The 20,891-nt window shown below is 42.5% G+C and overlaps 2 protein-coding genes across 3 annotated transcripts; both read right to left on the reverse strand.

Annotated features, from left to right (window-relative positions):
* Positions 1 to 343: 343 nt before the first annotated feature.
* Positions 344 to 2,009, reverse strand: LOC115761307 (triosephosphate isomerase). The gene is made up of 3 exons (XM_030703036.1): positions 1,739 to 2,009; positions 982 to 1,557; positions 344 to 915 (listed from the first exon to the last, which is right to left on the reverse strand). The coding sequence occupies exons 1-3, from the start codon at positions 1,997 to 1,999 to the stop codon at positions 709 to 711; spliced, it is 1,044 nt and encodes a 347-aa protein (XP_030558896.1). The 5' UTR covers positions 2,000 to 2,009; the 3' UTR covers positions 344 to 708.
* A 474-nt stretch (positions 2,010 to 2,483) lies between these two features.
* Positions 2,484 to 20,391, reverse strand: LOC115761391. Of its 2 annotated transcripts, none has more exons than XM_030703147.1 (5): positions 20,360 to 20,391; positions 6,187 to 7,000; positions 4,745 to 4,956; positions 4,187 to 4,682; positions 2,484 to 4,111 (listed from the first exon to the last, which is right to left on the reverse strand). In XM_030703147.1, exons 2-5 carry the CDS (start codon positions 6,674 to 6,676, stop codon positions 2,922 to 2,924), a joined length of 2,388 nt encoding a protein of 795 aa, XP_030559007.1. In that variant the 5' UTR covers positions 6,677 to 7,000; positions 20,360 to 20,391; the 3' UTR covers positions 2,484 to 2,921. The 2 variants fall into 2 exon arrangements, with proteins under 2 accessions (XP_030559007.1, XP_030559006.1); XM_030703146.1 differs by having other exon boundaries at positions 4,181 to 4,682.
* Between the last annotated feature and the right edge of the window lie 500 nt (positions 20,392 to 20,891).

A 20,891-nucleotide genomic window follows, 5' to 3' on the forward strand; every position in this document is an offset into this window, starting at 1 on the left:
GTTTATGGAAAAATGGATGTGGCCTGATTCAGGGGAGTCCGTCTAATGGAAGCGTCCGTTAAGATTATTCACTATATATACTTTTTGAAGTCTGACTCACTTCCTTTTGCCAGTAACATATATCTGCGCAAGACCAATAAAACGTTTTTTAATATTTCGGTATAAAATATACGTATGATCACTTAAAACATTTAGTAACAAAATAATCATACCCTCTCCGCAAGAGTATGAACAAACCGAATGTCTCTATCAAAGTTCAAGGGAAAGCAAACAAAGTCTAAAACTAATCTAAATTTGGTAGCTCATACATACATATATGTATGCAGCGTGATAAGTAATCGTATTATTTTTTAACATTTATTTTGAGGTCTTAGCGTCCAAATTTAAAAATATGAGTGTAATTCAAATAATCCTAAGATAGATACTCGAAATGTGTGTGATCTATGCCAAGGTGTGAATAAATTATGAATCGTTAGCGTTAAAAAGGATACAGCGACTTTTGAGAACAAGGAATTTTGAATTACATTCGATTACAATCATCCAGCGCCATCAGGTTTCTCGAAGCGATCGACAACAGTTCTTTGAAGTTATGCGTAATGCCATAGATCTCTTAATCGATTAAGTTTGGTTTTTTTTGTTGTATTTTTTACGGCTTTTGTTTTTGTGGGGGCAGTTTGCGAGCTGCTGCAAGTGCGATCCAGGCCGCATTTACTTGCGGGCATTGATGATGTCCACAAACTCTGGTTTCAGCGAGGCGCCGCCCACGAGGAAACCATCAATGTCGGGCTTCTTGGCCAGCTCCTTGGCATTGGCACCCGTCACAGAGCCGCCGTACTGTATGCGCAGACTGGCGGACACCGCCTTGGAGACGTTTTCCTCCAGCCACTTCCTGAGATAGGCGTGCACCTCTTGGGCCTGTTGAATGAAAGATGAAATAAGCTCCAAATTCTTGTCGGGATGTGTGTAGCATTTGGTACTCACCTGTTCGGGCGTGGCTGTCTTTCCGGTGCCAATGGCCCAGACAGGCTCGTAGGCCACCACCACGTTGGTCCAGTCTCTGATCTTTTTGGCATAGGCGCACATCTGGCGTGCAACCACATCGTTGGTTTTGCCCGCCTCGCGCTCCTCCAGTGTCTCGCCAATGCAAGCAATTATCTTAAGGCCCTCGGCCAGGGCGTGCTCCGCCTTCTCGGCAATCAGCTCGTCCGTCTCCTTGAAGATGGCACGACGCTCTGAGTGGCCCAAGATAACCCATTCGGCGCCAATGTCCTTCAACATGGCTGGTGAAATCTCACCGGTGAAGGCGCCCTTGGCGACCTTGTAGGCATTCTGGCCGGCGACGCCAATGTTGCAGGGCAGCAGATTGCGAGCGTACATCAGATAAATGGCCGGGCAGCCGATTACCACCTCCGTATTGGCATCCAGGGCAGCATCGCTGAGAACCTTACAGATCTCGGCAATGGACTTCTGGTCGCCGTTCATCTTCCAGTTGCCACCCACACAAAATCTACGGTTTGCCATGTTCTTAGCGGAGTCTGCACTGAAATTCGCGTAAAGCTGCACGCCGGAGAATGGAAAAAACCAAACATTAATTTAGCTGCTGTAAATTGATAATTTTGTTAACTAAATGCAAAATTTTGATTAATAAATCGCCGTAAAAAATGATTTATGTGCTTCAATTTTGCTTTTACTTGGCCTAAACACACCCACCTCGGACGTAATGAAACGATGTACTAACCTTCTTCTGACCTTCATATGTCTTCCATTGGCACTTGAAAAGCTTAGGAAAAACAGCTGTGAATTTGCCCAAAAGAGCTTGCGAGACAACGCTCTTTAGTGCGTCAAGCGTTAGGTCTGTTGCGCTCTGGTTCATGTCCATGATGGTTTGTTTCTCAGCTAATGTACCGCTTCCCGAGCCGTATATTTTCTTGTTATAGATTCGCTGGCTGCGATGCTGTTTGCATAATCTGTTAACAACTTTTTGATTTATTAATATCATAGTGTATAAAGTAAATTTAAGTATCTAATGCTAGTTTTTGTTGTCATGTTAACATTTGGAGAACGTTTTGTGCTACGCTTGCTCTGGGCACCTCTTATATAAGTAGAAGACTACCTAGCTGAGACACACACCGACGCAAAGCTTTTTGCCGGAATTTACTTATCAGAATGCATCAGCTGTTACAGGTGATATATGCGAGCTTTTAAAGCTTCTTGAAATGTCTTAAAAAACGCAAAAATAATATTTTATTTGAATATATTGTTTAATATTTTACGATACTTTTTAATAAGAATTTTAATTTTCAGAGTGTTGCATTAAAGTCAAACAGCATTGCTTTTGGAATGCCACAGCTGTGCCAGGTACATTGCCAAGCTTTCCAGCCGCAATGTCCTAAAAAATGTCAAAAATGAAAAAGACCATTACGTGCTTTCATTTAGGTATTTTGGTATTTCATATTTTATTTGATCTTCAACTATACATTTAATAAACACATAAATTTTGATTTTCACAGACGGTCCAAGTATACTTAGTTAAACACACATGCATATTTAGGAAGGCCTATATATATATGTCACATCAAAAGATATCTAAGCAATGTAATACTTAAATACATACATACATATGTAGAAAAAATACGAGTATGCACAATACGGTAATTTACTTAAATTGACTTTAAGTTTACTTGCAAACAATTAACTAACTAATACAAGATAATTATATCAAAAAATAAATGCGCATAATTTACTAAATCGAACTGGAACTGTTGGATCCCAACTGGAACTGAATCGTTCAGTTTCCAGCTGTTCCAAGCTTTAATCTATGACTCGTTTTGAACGCGAGAGCTAAAGATTAATACTAAAAGCTTTGACTTGCGAGTATTTGCCTAGAGATTGCCTGCCTCCTGAGGAGCTTTGACCGTTGGTCAACTCTCCACGCTGGCAGCGACTAGGGACGAAGACGACGAGGCCGATGTTGAGGTCAAGGCCCCGGCGGTTAGTCGTGAAACGGGAGCAGGTGCAGGCCCAACACCAGGTCCAGGTCCTGGTCCAGGCCCAGGGCCAATGCTCAACGCCGTCGCCGCTGGGGCCGTCGTTGTGTGTGGTTGGAAGAGATTAAAGAGATTGGAATGCTGCATGAAGCTACCCACCGTCTTCAGAGGACTGAAGAAGTGGTCGTGGTTCTGCTGCTGCAGCTGCTCCGAGTGCCTATTGCTGAGATTATTGTGATGGGCGGTGGTTGAGGCGGTTGTCTCGCCAGGACTCGCCAGTTTTTGTTCGTTGGTGCAAGTGCAAGATCGACTCTTCTTGCGTGAGTTCCTCGTAAGCGCCGTCGACTTACGGTATTTGGGCTTGTGACCCGGCGATAGCGGATTCGTGGCGCCATCGATAACATAGACGGTGCCGGTGGCGGCACCAGTACTGGGCAGGGGCAGGCAGTGATCGCTACTAGAGTTGCCGGCGAGCAGCTTGGCGCGCAGCTGCTGCGGCAGTGCGCCATTGCTGGGAGAGGTGCGCGTGGAGCAGGGTCTACTGTGCTCCAGCTTTGACGGCAGTCCGTAGTCAACGCTGGTGGGATCCTGCAGCGCGTGCTGCTGGCTGTAGTAGTCGGTGTCATCGGAGCGCAGCTTCTCGCGCATGACACAGGCCAGGCTGCGGCGCAGCTCCACTGGATCTACGCCCTGGTAGTTGCTATTTCCGCTTGGCGGCACAAACACATCCTCGTACTCGTCTAGATCGTAGGGCAGGCTGATGCCATCCTCGGGCCCGGTCGAATAGTTTTGGTTTTCATACGAGTAGGCGCTATCGCAGCGCTGCTGCTGCGCTGCTTGCTGCGCTGCTGACTGTGCCGTTGCCGGCGCCGATACAGAGAGGCTGCTATCATGATCGCTCTCCTGCTTGACACTGGGAAACTCATAGCTGGTCTCGCCCAGCTCCGCACCGCTGGAGGCCTCCACAATGTTCCACATGTCGCGCTCAATGTCCGTGGAGACGGCGACGGCGGCGGCCACCGTTTGGTTGATGTTGTTTACACAGGGACTGAGCACGCCGCATTTGGGCAGCAGCTGTGAGTTCTTGAGCGCCTCCTGCTGCTGCCGCAGCCAAATGGGCGAGTCTGTGGGGAAGCAGAGGAGGATCATTAGCCGCCACTCGGTGCGTATTAAAGTAGACGACGCGCACTCACACTCACCCACATACATGCGCGGCTGCGTGGTGCGCATGGTGGAGTCCATGGACTGCAGACGATGCTGGCTGGCCAGCGAGAAGCGATGTATAGCCTCCGCCTGCTGGTCGATATCAACGCCCATCAGTTTCAGCATTAGGTTCTTTAGCGCCAGCCGAAAGTCTTTCAGATGATAGGCATACAGCAAAGGATTAACAGCCGAGTTCAGGTGGGAGAGTATGATGCAGAAGAGCGTCAATTTGGGATGCACATAGCAGTCCGGGCAGAAGGCCTTGATGCAATTGATCGTGTACAGCGGTATCCAGCAAATCATAAAAAACAGCACAATGATGGACAGATTCTGTGTGGCCTTTACATCCCGCTTACGCGCAGCGCCCAGTACGCGCAGCATGGTCCCCGTGTGGCCGCCACGCTGGGCGCCGGGCGTTGTCACCTGCATCTGGGCGGTGGAGGAACGTCGGCTCAGGTCCGAGGCAGGATTCATTGTTACGATCTGGCGCACCTGCAATGCATACGCAAAGGCTTTGAGAAACTAACGCAACTGGCCTTAGCAACTGGACCCACCTGCTTGATGATTACCCGATAGATGTGCGTGTAGAAGGCCAGCATGAGCAGCGCCGGCGTGATGATGGTGGCAAAGTAGAGAAACACCAGATAGTTATAGTCCATTACCTCTACGAACAGGCACTCCTGATCGTGTGGCACGTTCGCATGCCAGCCAAAGAGCGGCAGAAAGCCCACAATGGCGCCGGCCACCCAACACACGGATATGATGACTGCAAAAGGATGCACTGGATTAACAAACAGCAGAAGACCAACTGAAGCCCCACGCAAGTCCTTGAAGGTCTGACGTCATCGCAAAACAATGACTCAACTGTACACTGGCAAAATGCTAATGAGACTTTGAAATGTGTTGCACATCAGTCCGACTCCAGCTCCGGCTCTGTCTATAACTATATCTCTATCTCTATCTCTGCCTCTGTTTTTGGTTCCTGCCTGGGATATTGTTTGGCTTTGATGCACTCATTTCACTCCAGACAGTACATTGAACCGCATGCACTTAGCCAAATGACGCACACGCCATGTAACCCAAAAGAAAACTCTTTATAGCTAACCCAATGCTTAGCACATACGTAGTTACAAGCAATTAATTCGCTTGGCATTATGTCAATAGAAAACATTTTGTTTTTCCCTTTCTAATTTTGTTTTGTTAGTCCTGACCCTTGGCTCTAAAATCGGTCAATGAAAGAGGGAAAACTTAAATCCTGAATGCTTTATTTTCAGCAAATGCTTGCTGCTTTTTCTAATTAAACCCTTTACACTTGTCCTCTATATTCATATTCATTTAAATTGATTTCTCATTATTTCTTCATTCTTGAGCGCACTTAATTTCGAAAAAGTGTCCATTGTCACTTGAATTGCTATTAAACTAGCTTGGCTCCCTTCCCCTTTCTAAGCTATTCTTGATCTCTTTCGACTTTACTCTATCACAAAGAAGAACATAGGTTTATTAAAATGAGCTAAGCATGGTCACTTTAATGTCTCTTGATGATAAGTGCTCCTCCATGTTCACTTTAACTCTGCATGGTTTGCTCGCTATTTATTCTGTGCGTATTACATTAATAACAGCATTAATTGCTTTCGCAATATGGTTGAAAATTTCTAATGTTATTGTTACATAACATAAAAGTCTCTAGCTTTTTGCTTCTCCACGTTAACTTAAGACGCTGTGAAGCTAGCTCATGTCCCAATACTTTTTTTGTAAAGAGATAAGTTTATCGCAGGGCTTTTTTGCTCTCATTTCGTTGCTTTTGTTCTATGAAATTCCTGCCTTGCCACAAAGCTGCAACGCAAACTTGGCCAACTGACAGCCGGAACAATATGGACTATTCTGAATTGTTGACCATTATTGCGGGCTTTGTTGCCACAAAGCACAGTACAATGCAACGAGAAAGCTAGTAAATATGAACGCATCCCCACGTCGCCCCGTCCTCATCCAGACTTACCGATTGCAGTGCGGGTGCGCACATTGCGGGAATAGGCCATCGGATAGAGTATGGCCCAGTAGCGATCCACCGAAACGGCAACCAGACAGAATATGGATATGGTGCATAGGACCACCAGCAGCGAAACGGTGAAGAGGCAGGCGTGCAGGTTCTTGGGCAGACCAACCGATGCCAGTATGGCAAATGGTACGCCCAGGGAGCCAACCAGAAAATCGGCCATGGCCAGCGAGACGATGTAGTAGTTGGTACGACGGCGCAGCTTCCGTTCGCGCCGGAACACAATGATCACCATCAGATTGCCAATGATGCTGACAATGGCCACCAGCACCTCGAACACGGTATATGGAATGTTCAGCTCGATCTCTGTCTCTTCCTTCAACTGGGTACTGGCATCTGCAGAATACGGCGATATTGGCAGATTTATCAAATTCTGCGAGCCCTTCGAGGTGAAAGCAAAGTCGGAGTATGAAAAGAACCGAAACTCGGACATGTTTGCAGAGGCCGAACAGGATGTGCACGCGCACTCGTCAGTCGTTGAATTAACTTAATTAATTTATTTATTGGGAATTGTAAACAGCTTTAATTATGCTGCTTATACAAGCGCGAATTGCCTAATTGACGTGAATTGTTCAGTAAATAAACTGCAATAGCGCATGTTGCAGTTGCACGTTGCGCATACGCCATGTTCGCTCTGTCTGTGTGTGAGTGCGAGTATCCGTGTCCGCGTATACGTATGTATGGGACGCTGTGTCCTTGCTTCGTCTGCTGCTGTTGCTGCCTCTGCGAGCGCTCACACACGCGCCATTTCATGTAGCTGTGAAAAACAAGAGCGAAAACAACAAGAAAGATAAATTAATCATCGTTTGGCACGTTTACACTCACACTGACTCACACGCACACACACACGCACACTCACACACATTAGTTTATGCACATATATTCGTGAGTAATTGTAGCAATTTTTTAGTGCAATAAATTGATAAATATTTGCCAAAAATACGTTCGATGTTTGGGTCAAAGTCGATAAGGCCACAGCACCAGCAACTAACAAGTAGGAATGTTAGAAGCGAGATTACCTGACTAGCAGTTACCCTGTACACAACACATGCATACATGAATGCTTAGTATTCAATATATAAACTTACTTAAACTTAAACTTTTCCTCTAGACCCACAATATAAAAAACGGATTAGACTTTTGAGAGAGCTCTATATATTGCTTATAAGACACTATTAATATATGTACAAAATCAAGTGCTTGCCCCTGAAAGAGCGGCGTTTCAAATGTGAAATATTCTTTTAGCATCCTGCTCTGATTATCATCGTCTTCAAGAATATATATAATATTTACCTTCAAAGCTCTAGCAGCAGCCTGCTACTAGTTATATATACTATAACAGCTTCAATATACCCTAATTTGCACTGGGTACACGGTATCTGAATATAGTACAACAATTAAGCTGTTGGCACTATCTTTACCGTTATTGTTGTTTAGCGTTTAGTATCTCGTTTTTGTATCTATTTCGCGTGCAGCGTCTGCTGCCCCAGCCCCACAGGATATGGCTTGTTTACGCAAGGTGCCCCAAACAAATGGACAAGCATGTGGCAAGCGGCCAGTCAGGCCATTTAAAGCTTAAGCAAAGCACAGCCTGTAGCTTGCACGCTTGCCTTTTGCCACTTGCCACTTGCCACTTGCAGCTTGCCATTTAGCAGCTGGTAGCACCCGACTGCTGTGGCATCAATCAAGCTATGACAACAATTTGCGCGCGGAAAGAGAACGTTTTCCATTTAATTGTCGCCCTGCCACGCCGCACACACGTGTGGCAGTTGCAGCTAAGTGCAAATTGTGGTAACTGACTCGCAGCTCAGCCGACGCACTTCATCAAAGAACGGGGCGACACTTTAAGTGGACGCCTCTAGTGTTAAGCGAAGGGCTTGTCAAATTAACGCGACTCTTAGGGGCAACGGACGTGTTGTCTGTCATAAATGTTCAGTTACATATATTATATATATATATACATATTTGGATAGGTATGTATTTATTTTTGGGTTCCTGGCCAGATCGTGCCTCGTCCTGCACGACAGCTCCCAGCGGGGCGTTTGGTTGCGTGCCGTTGGCCAACATTTTGCGTAAGTCGTCGTTTTGCGTAATTGGCTTTCGGCTAATTAATTCACTTCGAATGGTGGGCGTTGGGCCCACGCGGGAATAGGGTATAGCAAGTCGATTGTAAAATGACATTTCGAGTATTCGCACTCGTAATTCCCATTTTACGAACAATCAGCAAATGGACGACTCTTAGCCTTTGGCCGTCTGGTATTGATTTAATTATAATTTGGCTAATACAATTAGCGCCTCGCGGCTTTACTTACTTGAGCTTTAATACATTGCGTGCGAGCCATTTCAAAGAGTTTTCAGTACCTAGCTTTGATTTGTTTGAAGTCATTTGATATGCCATGATGGCAAACGCTCTGAATGACAAGCATAATTAAAAGTGTCGTCTAGGACACCAGAGCTACATGTGATTTCCAGACGTGAGCGGCAAATCAATTTCTTGTCCCAGCGGACAAAATGCTGAGCCATCTCAAGGCAGCTGTTGCTGCTGCTACTGCTGCTACTGCTGCTGCTGCTGTGCTTCGTGTATCTTTTATGGCTGCACGCGGCAGACAGTGCGTATGTGAAATGCGCATAAATCATACGCCCCCATGCACCAGGCTAGTGGCAACACTTTCTGAAAACTATGTGAAACTTTTCGCCAGTCATAAAAGAAAAAGGTTAAGAGAAATACAATGTCACGCCTTAACTGGAACATGTTCTACATAAATAAAGGGGGTGGTGAGAAGGGCTGGTCCTGCCCACACATTTTTCAATTTCAAGCGTAAATTCTGTCAAAATCAGCTGAAAATGTCTTTCGCTCAAGGACGCGCGATTGGCTCCATTTGACCCTCTATTTTGGCCTTGCCTCGTTATCAGCATCTTTTTCTCTTTATTTTTGCCAAAAATTACACCCAACCGTCTGCATTTATCTAAATGCCTTTCGCTTGGCTACGCGTTGCACCCTGCGCCCCAGTGACCTCCGCTGCAGCTCTTTAAGTGACTCACAGCCAGCAAAAGCGATAGCAGAAGCCCCTACTCTCAGAACTGCTACTGGGTCGAGCATGTGACTCAGTTGCTGCGATAAGAGGGCTGTTATGCAAAACCGAAAGGTCACACGTAGCCGCTGTATAAGGCATTGCATGATATGCTGCAGAAATAAACAGAATCGAACTTTAGAAAGCTCTATGTCAGTTTATCATACAACGAGTCCAGAAAAATATCTTTTTTCACTTTAATAACTTAAATGCAGTATTTTTGATTTGTTAACTATATTATATTAACATTAATCTGGTCCTTTGTCAACTTTATGATTAGTTTGCCATTTATCTTCGTAAATTTATTTGTACCTGAATAGCATAAGGAAACAGGGGAAGAGGTTATCTAATGAATGGTAGAGAGCAGAATACGAGAGTAGATTGGAGAGTATAGACCTAGAAATGAATGGAATAAAGAGTGGATAGTAGAGTATAAAAAGTAAAATGGAGAGCGTTGAATATAAAGTGTCTAGTGCAGAATATATTGAGTGGGGTTGGGTGGGAGTTGTTTATGAGGGATTCGTAGAGAAAATTGTAGATCAGGCTTTATATGACAGTATTTAGAATAGTACTATAAGATCGTACGGTAGAGCCTAACGAAAAGGGCGTAGAGTCAAGTGTGAGTGAAAAGAAGCGTAGAGAGAGTAGAGTAGTGTACTACCTAAGTTTGTAATGTTGAGATAGTGCTAAATAAAAACGAAAAGTGGAGTGTATACGAGCGTTCAGAATGTATTGTATGTTGAGTGTTGCTGTAGAGTGTTGACAAAGTGTAGAATAAGGTGTAGAGTAAAGAGGAGCGAGGGGCTATAAGAATAAATTGTAGAGTGTAGAGAGTAAATTGTAGAGTCGATTATAGAGTTGGTAGAGTAAACCGTGGAGATGAGCAGAGAGAAGAATGTTAAGAAGACTGTGGATTAACGGCCAAAGAGTATAATGAAGATTAAAGCGTATACTATTCAGTATTGATTACACCCTAATACGAAACATTTTTCAGATTGTTCTAACTGGGTATCTAGTAGTCGAGCCAGACGTTAACTTTGCCTTCTGTCTTTTGTGCTCGGTCATCGATCGTCGACGTCGTTTATTCCCGTTTAATTACAAGAAAATGACGCTAAGGAAACCAGAACTGAAATTCGAGCTCTGCGGCTGCATATTTTTTGCCCAGGCCGTCGCAAGAACTTTTCCTGTGTGCTGGTGGTAAGAGAAAAAGCGTATGCAATTATTTTACTATGTTTTTTCTTGGCCTTAATTGAGCTTGGATACGCATTTATCTTTGGCTGCAGTTAATCGAATCGCACTCTGCGTTTTTTAATATGTTCAACACCCATTTATTTCTCTTGAATCAAGTTTATATTGCATCTTTACTATGAAATTAAGTCACGCGCTTTCAGCTTGCAATTAAGATATCTTCCTAACACAATAAAAGAAAAAATCCAACTAGATTCAACTCAAATACAACATTTATTCGAATACTACATTGATTACTTAACTGGTTTATTTGCATTTAAATATTAGTGCACCAGGTCCTGCATGAAATTGTCAGGGATATTGGGTTTTAATCCATAAGATTATGCTCATATGGATATATGCCAAGTACGCAATACAAAAATATAAAAATATAAAAAATGACGCCTTAGCCGCATATTTGTGCACATGTACAGTATTATCATGAATGGGGTTGCTGTACTAATACAGACATATGTATTTATATTCTGTTCCAATAAGCTATAAAGAGCTTAAATGATCACACGGCATAGGCAAAAGTAAAGACTGGTGGCGAAATGGAATTTGGGTGTGGGCTATTGGTTTTCATATACACTTGCAGAGGGTACTATAACATTGTCACGAAATGTGTTACGCGTAGAGGAAGTCAATTGCATTTACATAAATACTGTGAGCCTAACCCTGCGCTAACTTCTTGTCAACATTTGTAGTACTCGGAAATTTAAATAAATAAATTAAAATCTGAGCCTAAGGCCTAGTTGTCTAAAGTCTACGAATCGAATCGTCAGCCGGATGAATGAATTTTAAATAGGGCTTGCAGCCATATCAGGAACAGCTGACTTAATAGCCACACTCATATCTGAAACAGAAGCAATATTGATTATCGGGCTGACAAGTGTATAAAATATTCGACAGCTCCAATTGCCTGTTATATGCTGTTATCGCTGAATCAGAGCTGCATTCCGTTTTATCTATATGGGAAGTACGCATTTAGAGTGGTGTTCGCCCTCTCCCCTTGTTGGCATGTGTGCATCACGTGCAGACTTGCAACTGCAACTGCAACTGCGGCAGTGACTGACTGACAACATGACTCGTTTAAGTAGCAGTAACAAAAACCCCATGGCCCCTGCTCCTCCCTGGCTGATTTAGGTGGCAACGTGTGCTGGGCACATGTGACGTGGTTCCCATGTCACATAGCCCAGCGCCTGGGCCTGTGTTAGGCAAATAAACGAGTCGTCTGCTGGCCGTAGATAAATATGCGCAAAAGTGTGTAGAACGGTGAGTAACTGGCGGACAACTGGGGCCAACATGTGGCCATTACGACTTTTGGCAATTGCTAAGGGTAGCTGCCAGCTGTTAGCTGTAGCGCCTCCCTCCTCGTTCCTGCACACCTTTTGGATACATTTTGTTGCTGTCGCCTGCCTGTTTTTATTTTGGTTTTGTTGCTATCAGCAATCGCTCATCAATCGCTCAGATGTATCAATCGCAAGCCTGGCCGTTTAATACAGCGACAAAGCGGCAACGACAGCAACAACAGGTAAATTCTTATCGACTGTGGTGTAAACATATATAAGTAAATTGCACGTAATTAAATGTTATGAATTTGTTATCAACCGCAAGTTATTTTGTCTGCTATTTTTCATTTTCGGCTGCAACTCGCTTTTTCCTCCCCCGACCCACCTTATTCGATTGACCCAAAAGTCTGCTCTCATTTGCAATTCAGATACAACCATGCAAACGAATTGATTAGTTCTTAGTGCAGCCAGCCTTGACAAGGGGGATTCAAATCAATCAAAGTGCCTACCACAGAGCAACTCATGCCCCACAATTGGCCACATGCGGCAACAACATGTATTTTTCACAATATTTGGCAATATTGCTACGTCCTTGGGGCCTGTCTTTGAGCTCGGTACTGCGCTGCGTATGAGTAATATTCTATGCTTCAACTACTTTCAAAGCTCAAAAAGCAACGGGTCCTGTTTGTTATTCGGGGCCAAAAGTTGGCGGCATATTAAAAGGATCTCTGATTGAATTTGGCTTACGCTTGAGAAGTGCACAAAAGTCAGGGAGTAAATCCATCATAGCTACTTCCTCCGCCCACTTAAGTCCTCCGCCCCGATTGGCTTTAAATTTCTTGGCCGTTTAAAACGTCCGCTGTCAAGGACAATGCCCCAAAAAAGTCGTAACTCTGCATAAACAGCGCCTGCTTAGGTGGACTGTGGACTTGTGGCGTTAGGCTCGATTTAAAGGGCTGCGAAACGGCAAAATCAACAGCGATTGCAACATAAAAAAAACAGAACAAAAGAAAAAAACCAAACAAATATTTATAAAACCAATAAAGATTCTATTGATGTTTGCTTGTTTTACAACAGCCCCAAGCCTCTGCTCAGTCGCAGTCCCCATTTTCCCTACTTCCTTTTGTGACTGCGTATTGGCCTTTCATTGACAACGACTGCCCCTTACACATGGTCCAAATGGCAACTGGCATGTGGGAAGTTACCCAGGGCACCATTCCCACTCTCCCAACACACACACACACACACACAACAGGCACACCTCGTTGACAGCGCACACATCGTTTGCATTTTTGTTGATTTTGGCGCAATGACACGCATCTCGTTACATTTGACCCACCCCTAGTCACTGCTCCCATCCCCCCTCCGTCAACGCACTCCTCACACCATTGTCATTCCAAGGGCTGGGCCATTTGCGCAGCAGCTTGTCCTTGTCGTGTCCACATACGTGAAAAGTGGAATGGGAATGCGATTGCGAATACCAAAGCCGCAGCAAAGCTCTTGTTATCCTTCCATGCCAACAAGTCGGCTTACGCGTGTGTCCTGACAGTTAATGTGATGTCTGCACTTTTCAGCTTGGCAATTCCTATTTTTTACAACTTTGTCCAACTTGCGAAAGAGATTAACTCAGTTTGTGTGCAAGAATAATAGCTAAGTTACAATCTTATGTCATGCTACAAATAGAACTGTGATGGATCTAGTCGAGTGTATGGAGGTTACAAATAATAATAATATTAGAAGAATTAGCTTTCAATAAACTATTTAAATATAAGATATGTAAGACACCTTTAATATTAGACACAAATATACTATCTACTTATTGAATTATAATATATATTTGAGTTATCGAATTAGAAATGGCTTAAATATGAGATAGTGTTTTTCCAATTTAATAATTAAATATACCATACAAAGAATGCTTTAAATTTAAATTAAAAATATTATATATACTCCGAACACTGGTCGCTGTCAATTTAGTGACGACATAAGTCAATGCCTCATAGTCGACGCCTGCTGGCAGTTAAATTTAATTACAAAGCCCAAAAGCGGCCTTCGCCAATTGATGTAACGGGAGCCGCAGCTGAAGCCGGAGACGGAAATGGGGAATGGAAATGGGACCCAGTGACAGCTAATGATGTGTGGCTGTTGTTGTTGTTCATTAACTGCGTCAAGAACTACGTGACCTCTCCCGGCACTCCATGGGCAGCGGGCAGCGGGCAGTGGGCATGGGGTACGAGGATGGAGCATCCTTTGGCGCTTAGCTTATGGTCCGTACTTAAAAACTGTCATTTCAACAAGTGTCGCACTTAGTTGAAACTTAATAAGCTGCCGCAGCAGAAGTTGCTCATTTCCGGCGGATGTGATTCGCATAGAGCAGATGGCGGGCTGCTGCCAAGCAACAAAGTTGCACACAACATTTTAATGCAGGCTGCGTGCTGATTGCTGGGAGAGAAAGGTGTGTGTGTGTGTGTCTGTGTGTGCGTGTGTTAATTCAACTAGAGGGTGCGACCACCTGGTTCGCCAGAAATCGTGCGGCGTTTGCATTTAAACGAGCCGTACGATTTTATTTACTTCTTTTGTTTTTCTTTTTTTACACTCAAAAATGGCAGCAATAAACAACAACGCTGTGACCAAAAATATTATGGTTTTAATGGCATCTCATTAAATTAGATATCAGATTCATTGTTTTTGATTTTGACTGATTTGGCAGCCACTGACGTTCGAGCCAAGGACGACGTGCAGCTGTTCAGGTACGCCATGGCGAACACGGCTCGAGCTTGAGCTCGAGCTCGAGCTCGATTGGATAGATCGTTCGTCAGCTGTTTTTAGGTGGGTGGCTCGCATTTTTTGTCAACAGTTTTTATGAGTCATGTGGTTTGAATTGAATAAATAAATATAATTAAATACTTTGGTGTGCTAACTGTGTAAATTAACACTTGTGTGGCTGTCATATTGAGTGCTGTCTGTAGCTAACCTCCGGCTCGTCATCTATCATTCACGAACAATATATATTTATTAAGAAGCTGGTGGGCAAACGCTCATTACTTATGCCAGCAGACAAAATGTACCAGTTGATCACCTGTCTGCTTGACCGGTTGACTGATTGCCCGATTGACCGATTGACTGATTGACAGCAATTATCTCTTATGTGCAACGTGTGCACTGAACCAGCTTAATGTCTTATTTTGCACAGCACATTGAGTCTGCCAGCACCACGTGCAGCGGTGGGGCAGCTGCCAAAAATTGTGGCACGTTTCGGTGGTTCGGTGATGATGTGCCTTTGATATGCTTCAAGGCCCCGAAATGCCCTCTTCTGCCCTGCACTCTGCTGCCAGTGCCTGGTTTATTTTTGTAATATTTTAATAAGAATTTAGCATGAGAACACAATTTGCCATATAAACTAATCCACTTTAGCTGACAGTCACACACACAAGTACGTAAAAACACAGACTCACACACACACACACACTCAACATGGAGAGACACTAATCCCGTTCTCTGCAGTGACGTCCACTGCATATTATAAAAGTTTATAACAGGCTCAGACAAATGGAAAGTTATGAGGGTGCTGTGCGGTGGATGCTCTGTAGTGGGTGGTGGGTGGTGGAGCTGCTGTATGGTGGCTGACTGCTCCTATTCCACTTCTGATCAATGCAAATTGAATGCAATTGAGCAAGTGTCCCAAGCTAGTGCCCCAAGATACAGCAGCTGTTGCCATAAATACGCATAGGGTCGCAGAGCAAATGTAATTGGCTTCCGCTATAAGAGATATTGGTTTTATATTATGTTATAGAATTACATATTTAAAAATATGCTTCCCAACAAACCTATTATCTTATTAATACTTAAATGTATTAAATTTGCCTCTTCAGTTCCTTTCTTTACCATTTTTATTAGCTGAGATATGAGATATTATATGTCATGTCTGATTGCTCCGTGCTTTGCTAATGCAGATAACAGGACCTTTGACCTCGACACATACAGAATTTAAGGACCAAGGGCAGGCATAAAATATATATTACGACTGTTTGCAGTACATTATGGCCTAGCATATTACAATAGTCATAATAATTTAAAATCTGCGGTAGGTCGAAGATTAAATACTCTCGCATACAAAAGCTAAATTTGCAAAGCATGAAAATATCCGACAAAGTTATCAGGTTGTATGATAAAGTAAAATATAATTTAGATATATAGTAGCTGATAGGATTATGGCCAAAAGAATTTGCTGCATTTGTATTTCATACTATAGCTCAATTTATGATTGATTCTAATCATGATAGCTATATTAAATAAAGATCAAACTCAAACCTATCCCAAGTTTCATCACGATAGCTTTAAAATTGGCCTTGTTGATACTAATTCACATTCCATACGTTAGCATTATATTAACCACTGTATGACTTTTCAAATTCAATAGGCAATAAATTCCATATTTATTCTTCCATTATATTTTCCATATTAAAAGCAATAATAAACTAATAAGCGCAACAAATAAATATTGAACTAAAATTTTAAAGTGCACTTATAGGTATTTTTCCTCTTATGAGCTGTTAAATGAAACTAATTTCAATTTCAGTTTTTACAACTTAGCTGGCGCTTTCATTCATTGTCCGTACCTTTAAGAGCAATGCAAAGGTCACAGTGCTATGTTAAATTATGGTTGTGAGTATGCGCATGTGTGTGTGTGTGTGTGTTTGTGCAGCTTAAGAGTGGCATTTAGCTGGGCCGCGATGCGCGCTGATGCCTGACCCTCTGAAACACACACACACACGCAAGGCACATGTGAACCGTGTGTTACAGACGCTGTTAAAGTGCCCATAAAGGGTGTCCATTAAATGACCAAGTGATGTCAACATGTGGGTGTGCCACGCCCACGCAATGTGTTGCCAACAGTTGGCAGTTGCCAGCAACAATAACACAAATGAGACAGAGATGGACAGTAAAATGTGATCCATTGGGATTTGCGAAGCGTCGCTTGCATATCCATCATAACACATGCAACTAGCTAAAGCAACCACCATCCGCTCTTTTGGCGCCTCCCAGGGGTCAAGCGAGCGGCCTGTCAAAATATTGACACTGGGTCTTTAGTTAATGTGAAGGTCAACTGCACATTAATTGCACGGGAGGGCTAGAGAGGAGAGCCGCTGCTGCTGGCATGCCTTATGTTTGGCTTTGAGTTATGTGCAGGGGGCGTGACCCGCTTGCTGATAAATCTGCGACAATTTCAGGCACTCGTTGATTTATGGCCGCGTGCCAATTTGCAGTTGTAATTAGCGCTGTGTTTATTTTCTAATTGTATGTTAATTGAAAGCGAAAAACAACTTTACGAGCTTTTTCAATATTTTTTTCGGCATTTTGGACTCTTCCTGCTTTGTTTGCCCATGGCGAACATGCTAAAATCGGCAGCTGTTTACCCATTCGTGACTTACTTTTAATTCAAATAATCGCACACAAATCAGATTTGTCCACTCGAGTAGCTGCTGCGCCTGTCACTGGCTTGTTTTGCTTGCTTCGCAAAGTGTGCAAACAAATCAAATTCACATTTGCCTCCCGCACTCGACTCGCAATAATAACTAACTATGTAGTTGCAGATACTTACGTATCTGTCGGATACGCGACGTATGTGTAACATTTTTAGCTTGTCTGCTGCGTTGCGCATTCGCACCGTTGCACAAGGTGCTCGTTGCTTGGCGGAAAATCAATGAAAATCAAATGAGCATTCGAGGAAGCGTTTGACATTAGAAACTTTCCAAAAATAAAATGGTGAGGTACTCAAATATGCCCAAGCAAAGAACATTTGGCAAGTTCCTCAATTGCTTTAGTTTAATCACATTTCAAATGAACTCTTTGAGTTTGAAAGACGCACACGAGCACAGCCGTTGATTTTCAGCGAAATTGAATTACATAATTGATGATAAGTTACATTTAAATATGCACTCACTGAGCAGTAAGAGCCCAGGACCCGCAGTTATTAATATATCCACGTAGTTAGTTACTCACCACAATTTACAATTATATATATATATATACATTTATTTTAGAGTTCTATGAATGACATAAAAATTAACTAACTATGCCTTGCATGAACCGTTCCGGTTCCTTTATGATAATTACAAGAAACATTACAGAGAATTCTGCGCAAGGTTGTGTCTTTCTCGTGTAAAATCATAATCCTAAAATCTAAGCTGTTTAGCAAGAATATAGTCTTAGCCTAGACTTAGTTTGTATTCGCTTTTGTACTTCGCATCTCGTGTCGGTAAATAATAAATTGAATATAAGTCTTAAATGAATGTGAATATGAATATGTACGTAGGAGTAGTAGCTTCAGTCTGTATACTGCTACTGCTACAGTGAAAGCTGTCTTGAGAGAACACCTAAGGTCTTCAGGGAACTGTCCCTTCTCTGTATAAACAGTTATGATTGTTTGCTGTAAGCCTCCAATATCAAAGCTCCTTTTAACAAACAGAGGGACGAATAACCAGATGGAAATTAATGTCCATCTTAAGCTTTACGAATATGTGTGTTAGTAGGATGTGTGTATGTGTGCACATATATGCCTTAAGGTGCTGGATATATGGTTTATGGTGCGATTATTCCAGCCTACGCAAGGCTATAAAAAGGGGTTGCTTCAACACACAATGAATGCAATGTAAAATTGTATCCGCATCTGCATTTACGAGTCTATCTGCAAAGAAGCTTTGCTACTTTAATCTCTCTGTATGTATGTTTATGTGCGTGTGTGTGTGTGTGTGTATGAAAGTGCAGTTATGCCCGAATGGGCAACTCGCGTTCAGCCATTTGGAGGCTTAACCGGAAACTTTTAATTTAATTAATTTATACACAAAGGCGCAATCAACAAAAGACGATTGCAACTGTCGTGCCCCAATCCCAATCCCAACCCCAACCATCCGCAACCCCCCTCCTCACCGCAGACATTCGCGAATTGCATGTGAATTTGCGGTTAGAGGGCAGCGAGTGCATCTGCTGATCTGTTAGATACACGCAGACATATGGATAGATAAACTGAACGTCTTTCATTTTCAAGATGATTTTTTGTGCCCTGGCATTGCAATGCTCGATTTATTTTGAGTAATGCGAACAGTTTTCCATAATTCATGAACAGCGGGCGGTGATTTGCTGCTTTCCCTCAATTTGCTTTGCATTTGCTTAATTTTTCCTCTTCTTGGAAGGTGTGTTGAGGGGCAGGAAGGGTCTAGCAACAGCTGCACACGAGTCGCATGGCCACGTCTAGCGCGCATTTGCTGCCACTTAGCCTTGGATGCAACAGGTGAACTGCGTTTGGTAGTTGGCTTTATTCAAGTAGAATTCATGGGCTGCTCGCATATGAATTGTATTTTTTTGTTCTATTCCGGACGGAAGCAGCAATTAGCAGGCAACATAATTAATTTTGAAAATACGACAAAGGAAAAGTTTGGGGAAGTCACACACACACACACAACGACACACACGCACATACAAGCAACAGGTCAGCGAAAGATGAGAAGCATATAAATATTTATATTAGAATATCCAGTGTATATACAAGTTAAGCATAAAACACATTCTGCACCCAACATGTACGAGTTTTATTGATTTTCTCACTGCTTTTGGACAGCGCATATGTTCTATGTATTCAAATATTAACACCCTGCTCGGCATACCAAATTTCGGTGCCATTAAAATTTATGGTTTTATTGGCCAAACTGAAGTCTATTTGGCTCGCAAATTATTTAAGCTCAAGTTGAAGGGTATTAGGTAAGTATATTTTGTACACCTAACTGAGCGCCAGTCGCATCAGAGTCTATAAAATATCAAACACAATTACAATTACACAATTAGTAGATAAAAGTTTTAGTTTGCTTCAGTGTAGCTGACCAGAAAGAAGCCTTTATTATTTCTACAGAAATACAAAATAATATTTTATATTCATAATTGAGTGCTCGCGTCGGAAGTGCCAGCGGCTTGGCTGTTTTTCCCTCGCCCCACACTATGGGAATAGCGTTCTAGAATAACTTCGGTGTTTCAGTCCGATCTATATGAAATTTTCAGTGCCTTCATTCAATAAATAAAATATTCCAAATTATTCCTGTGTGCATACGAGAACCTTAATACAAAGTTTGATTAATCTAATTCATATAATTCTCAAGTGATACTTTAAATAAAATCGATATTTATCAATATTATGGATATTTATTTTTGCTATGGTTTGTTCTACGAGAATATGGTATATATCTTAAATGTCAGGTATCTAGCTCTTATAGTTCTCGCATTTTTCGTATACAGACGCAAGCGAGTCTATACTCGGTATTAACACCTTATGAAGGCGGATATGCCTCTTCCTGCCTGCTAAATACAGGCGTTTAGGATTTAAGAAATGTACATATAAGCCCAATTTATATATCCAATATTTAAGCTTAGACAGCTATAATTCTTAACAAAATTATGCAGCATTTAGTATTAATAATAATTAATGCTCAAATTCATATTCAGATGTTTTTTTAAAATAATTCTCAAATGTTTTACCTGCTAAATAAAAACTTTTCTTTTATAAGATTTGCCGTTTTGGGTAGTCAAACTTGCATATATAGCAGAACACTCTGTACACTTCCTGCAACACTCTTTGGCAAATTTTCACTTATTTATTATAAAGATTTCGTCACTGGTTTTCAATTTCACTTGAAACTCGCGGATTAGTGCCTTGCTTTCAAAATATGATGGCACCTGTTGCGCCTGTTGGCCCGAGCTCAAAATCTGGCTCCGATATTGGCGCGCTAATTTAATTGACACTTGCCGATTGATGCGGCTATCAAATTGGATGGAAAACTTTTCGGGTCGCGTTTCAATCACAATTATTTGTGGGTATTTCGTATTATTCGCCTTGGGGATTTGCTGTTATTTATGAAGTTTTATGGCACTCGGTGTTTTTGAGCCCAACCAATATTATTTTTATTTTTATTTAGATTAGTTTTTATTGTATTTTCTGTTGGCACATTCGCGCCTGCTGCGAAATTCATCCGCGCTGCCCAACGCTCGATGGCAAAATGCGCAAACAATT

The sequence above is a fragment of the Drosophila novamexicana genome, unplaced genomic scaffold (genome assembly GCF_003285875.2).
Source record: "Drosophila novamexicana strain 15010-1031.04,08,12 unplaced genomic scaffold, DnovRS2.1 tig00000485-arrow-pilon, whole genome shotgun sequence".
Taxonomy (NCBI): Eukaryota; Metazoa; Arthropoda; class Insecta; order Diptera; family Drosophilidae; genus Drosophila; species Drosophila novamexicana.

Excerpts from the sequence above, each read along its gene's own strand:
- LOC115761307 (XM_030703036.1), bottom strand. The coding sequence starts at position 1,999 with ATGATATTAATAAATCAAAAAGTTGTTAACAGATTATGCAAACAGCAT. Across the intron at positions 1,558-1,738 it reads CATATGAAGGTCAGAAGAAG|CTTTACGCGAATTTCAGTGC; the intron begins GTTAGTACATCG and ends TCCGGCGTGCAG. Across the intron at positions 916-981 it reads AGACAGCCACGCCCGAACAG|GCCCAAGAGGTGCACGCCTA; the intron begins GTGAGTACCAAA and ends TTCATTCAACAG.
- LOC115761391 (XM_030703146.1), bottom strand. The coding sequence starts at position 6,676 with ATGTCCGAGTTTCGGTTCTTTTCATACTCCGACTTTGCTTTCACCTCG. Across the intron at positions 4,683-4,744 it reads ATCGGGTAATCATCAAGCAG|GTGCGCCAGATCGTAACAAT; the intron begins GTGGGTCCAGTT and ends TATGCATTGCAG. Across the intron at positions 4,112-4,180 it reads GCGCATGTATGTGGGTGAGT|ACTCGCCCATTTGGCTGCGG; the intron begins GTGAGTGCGCGT and ends GCTTCCCCACAG.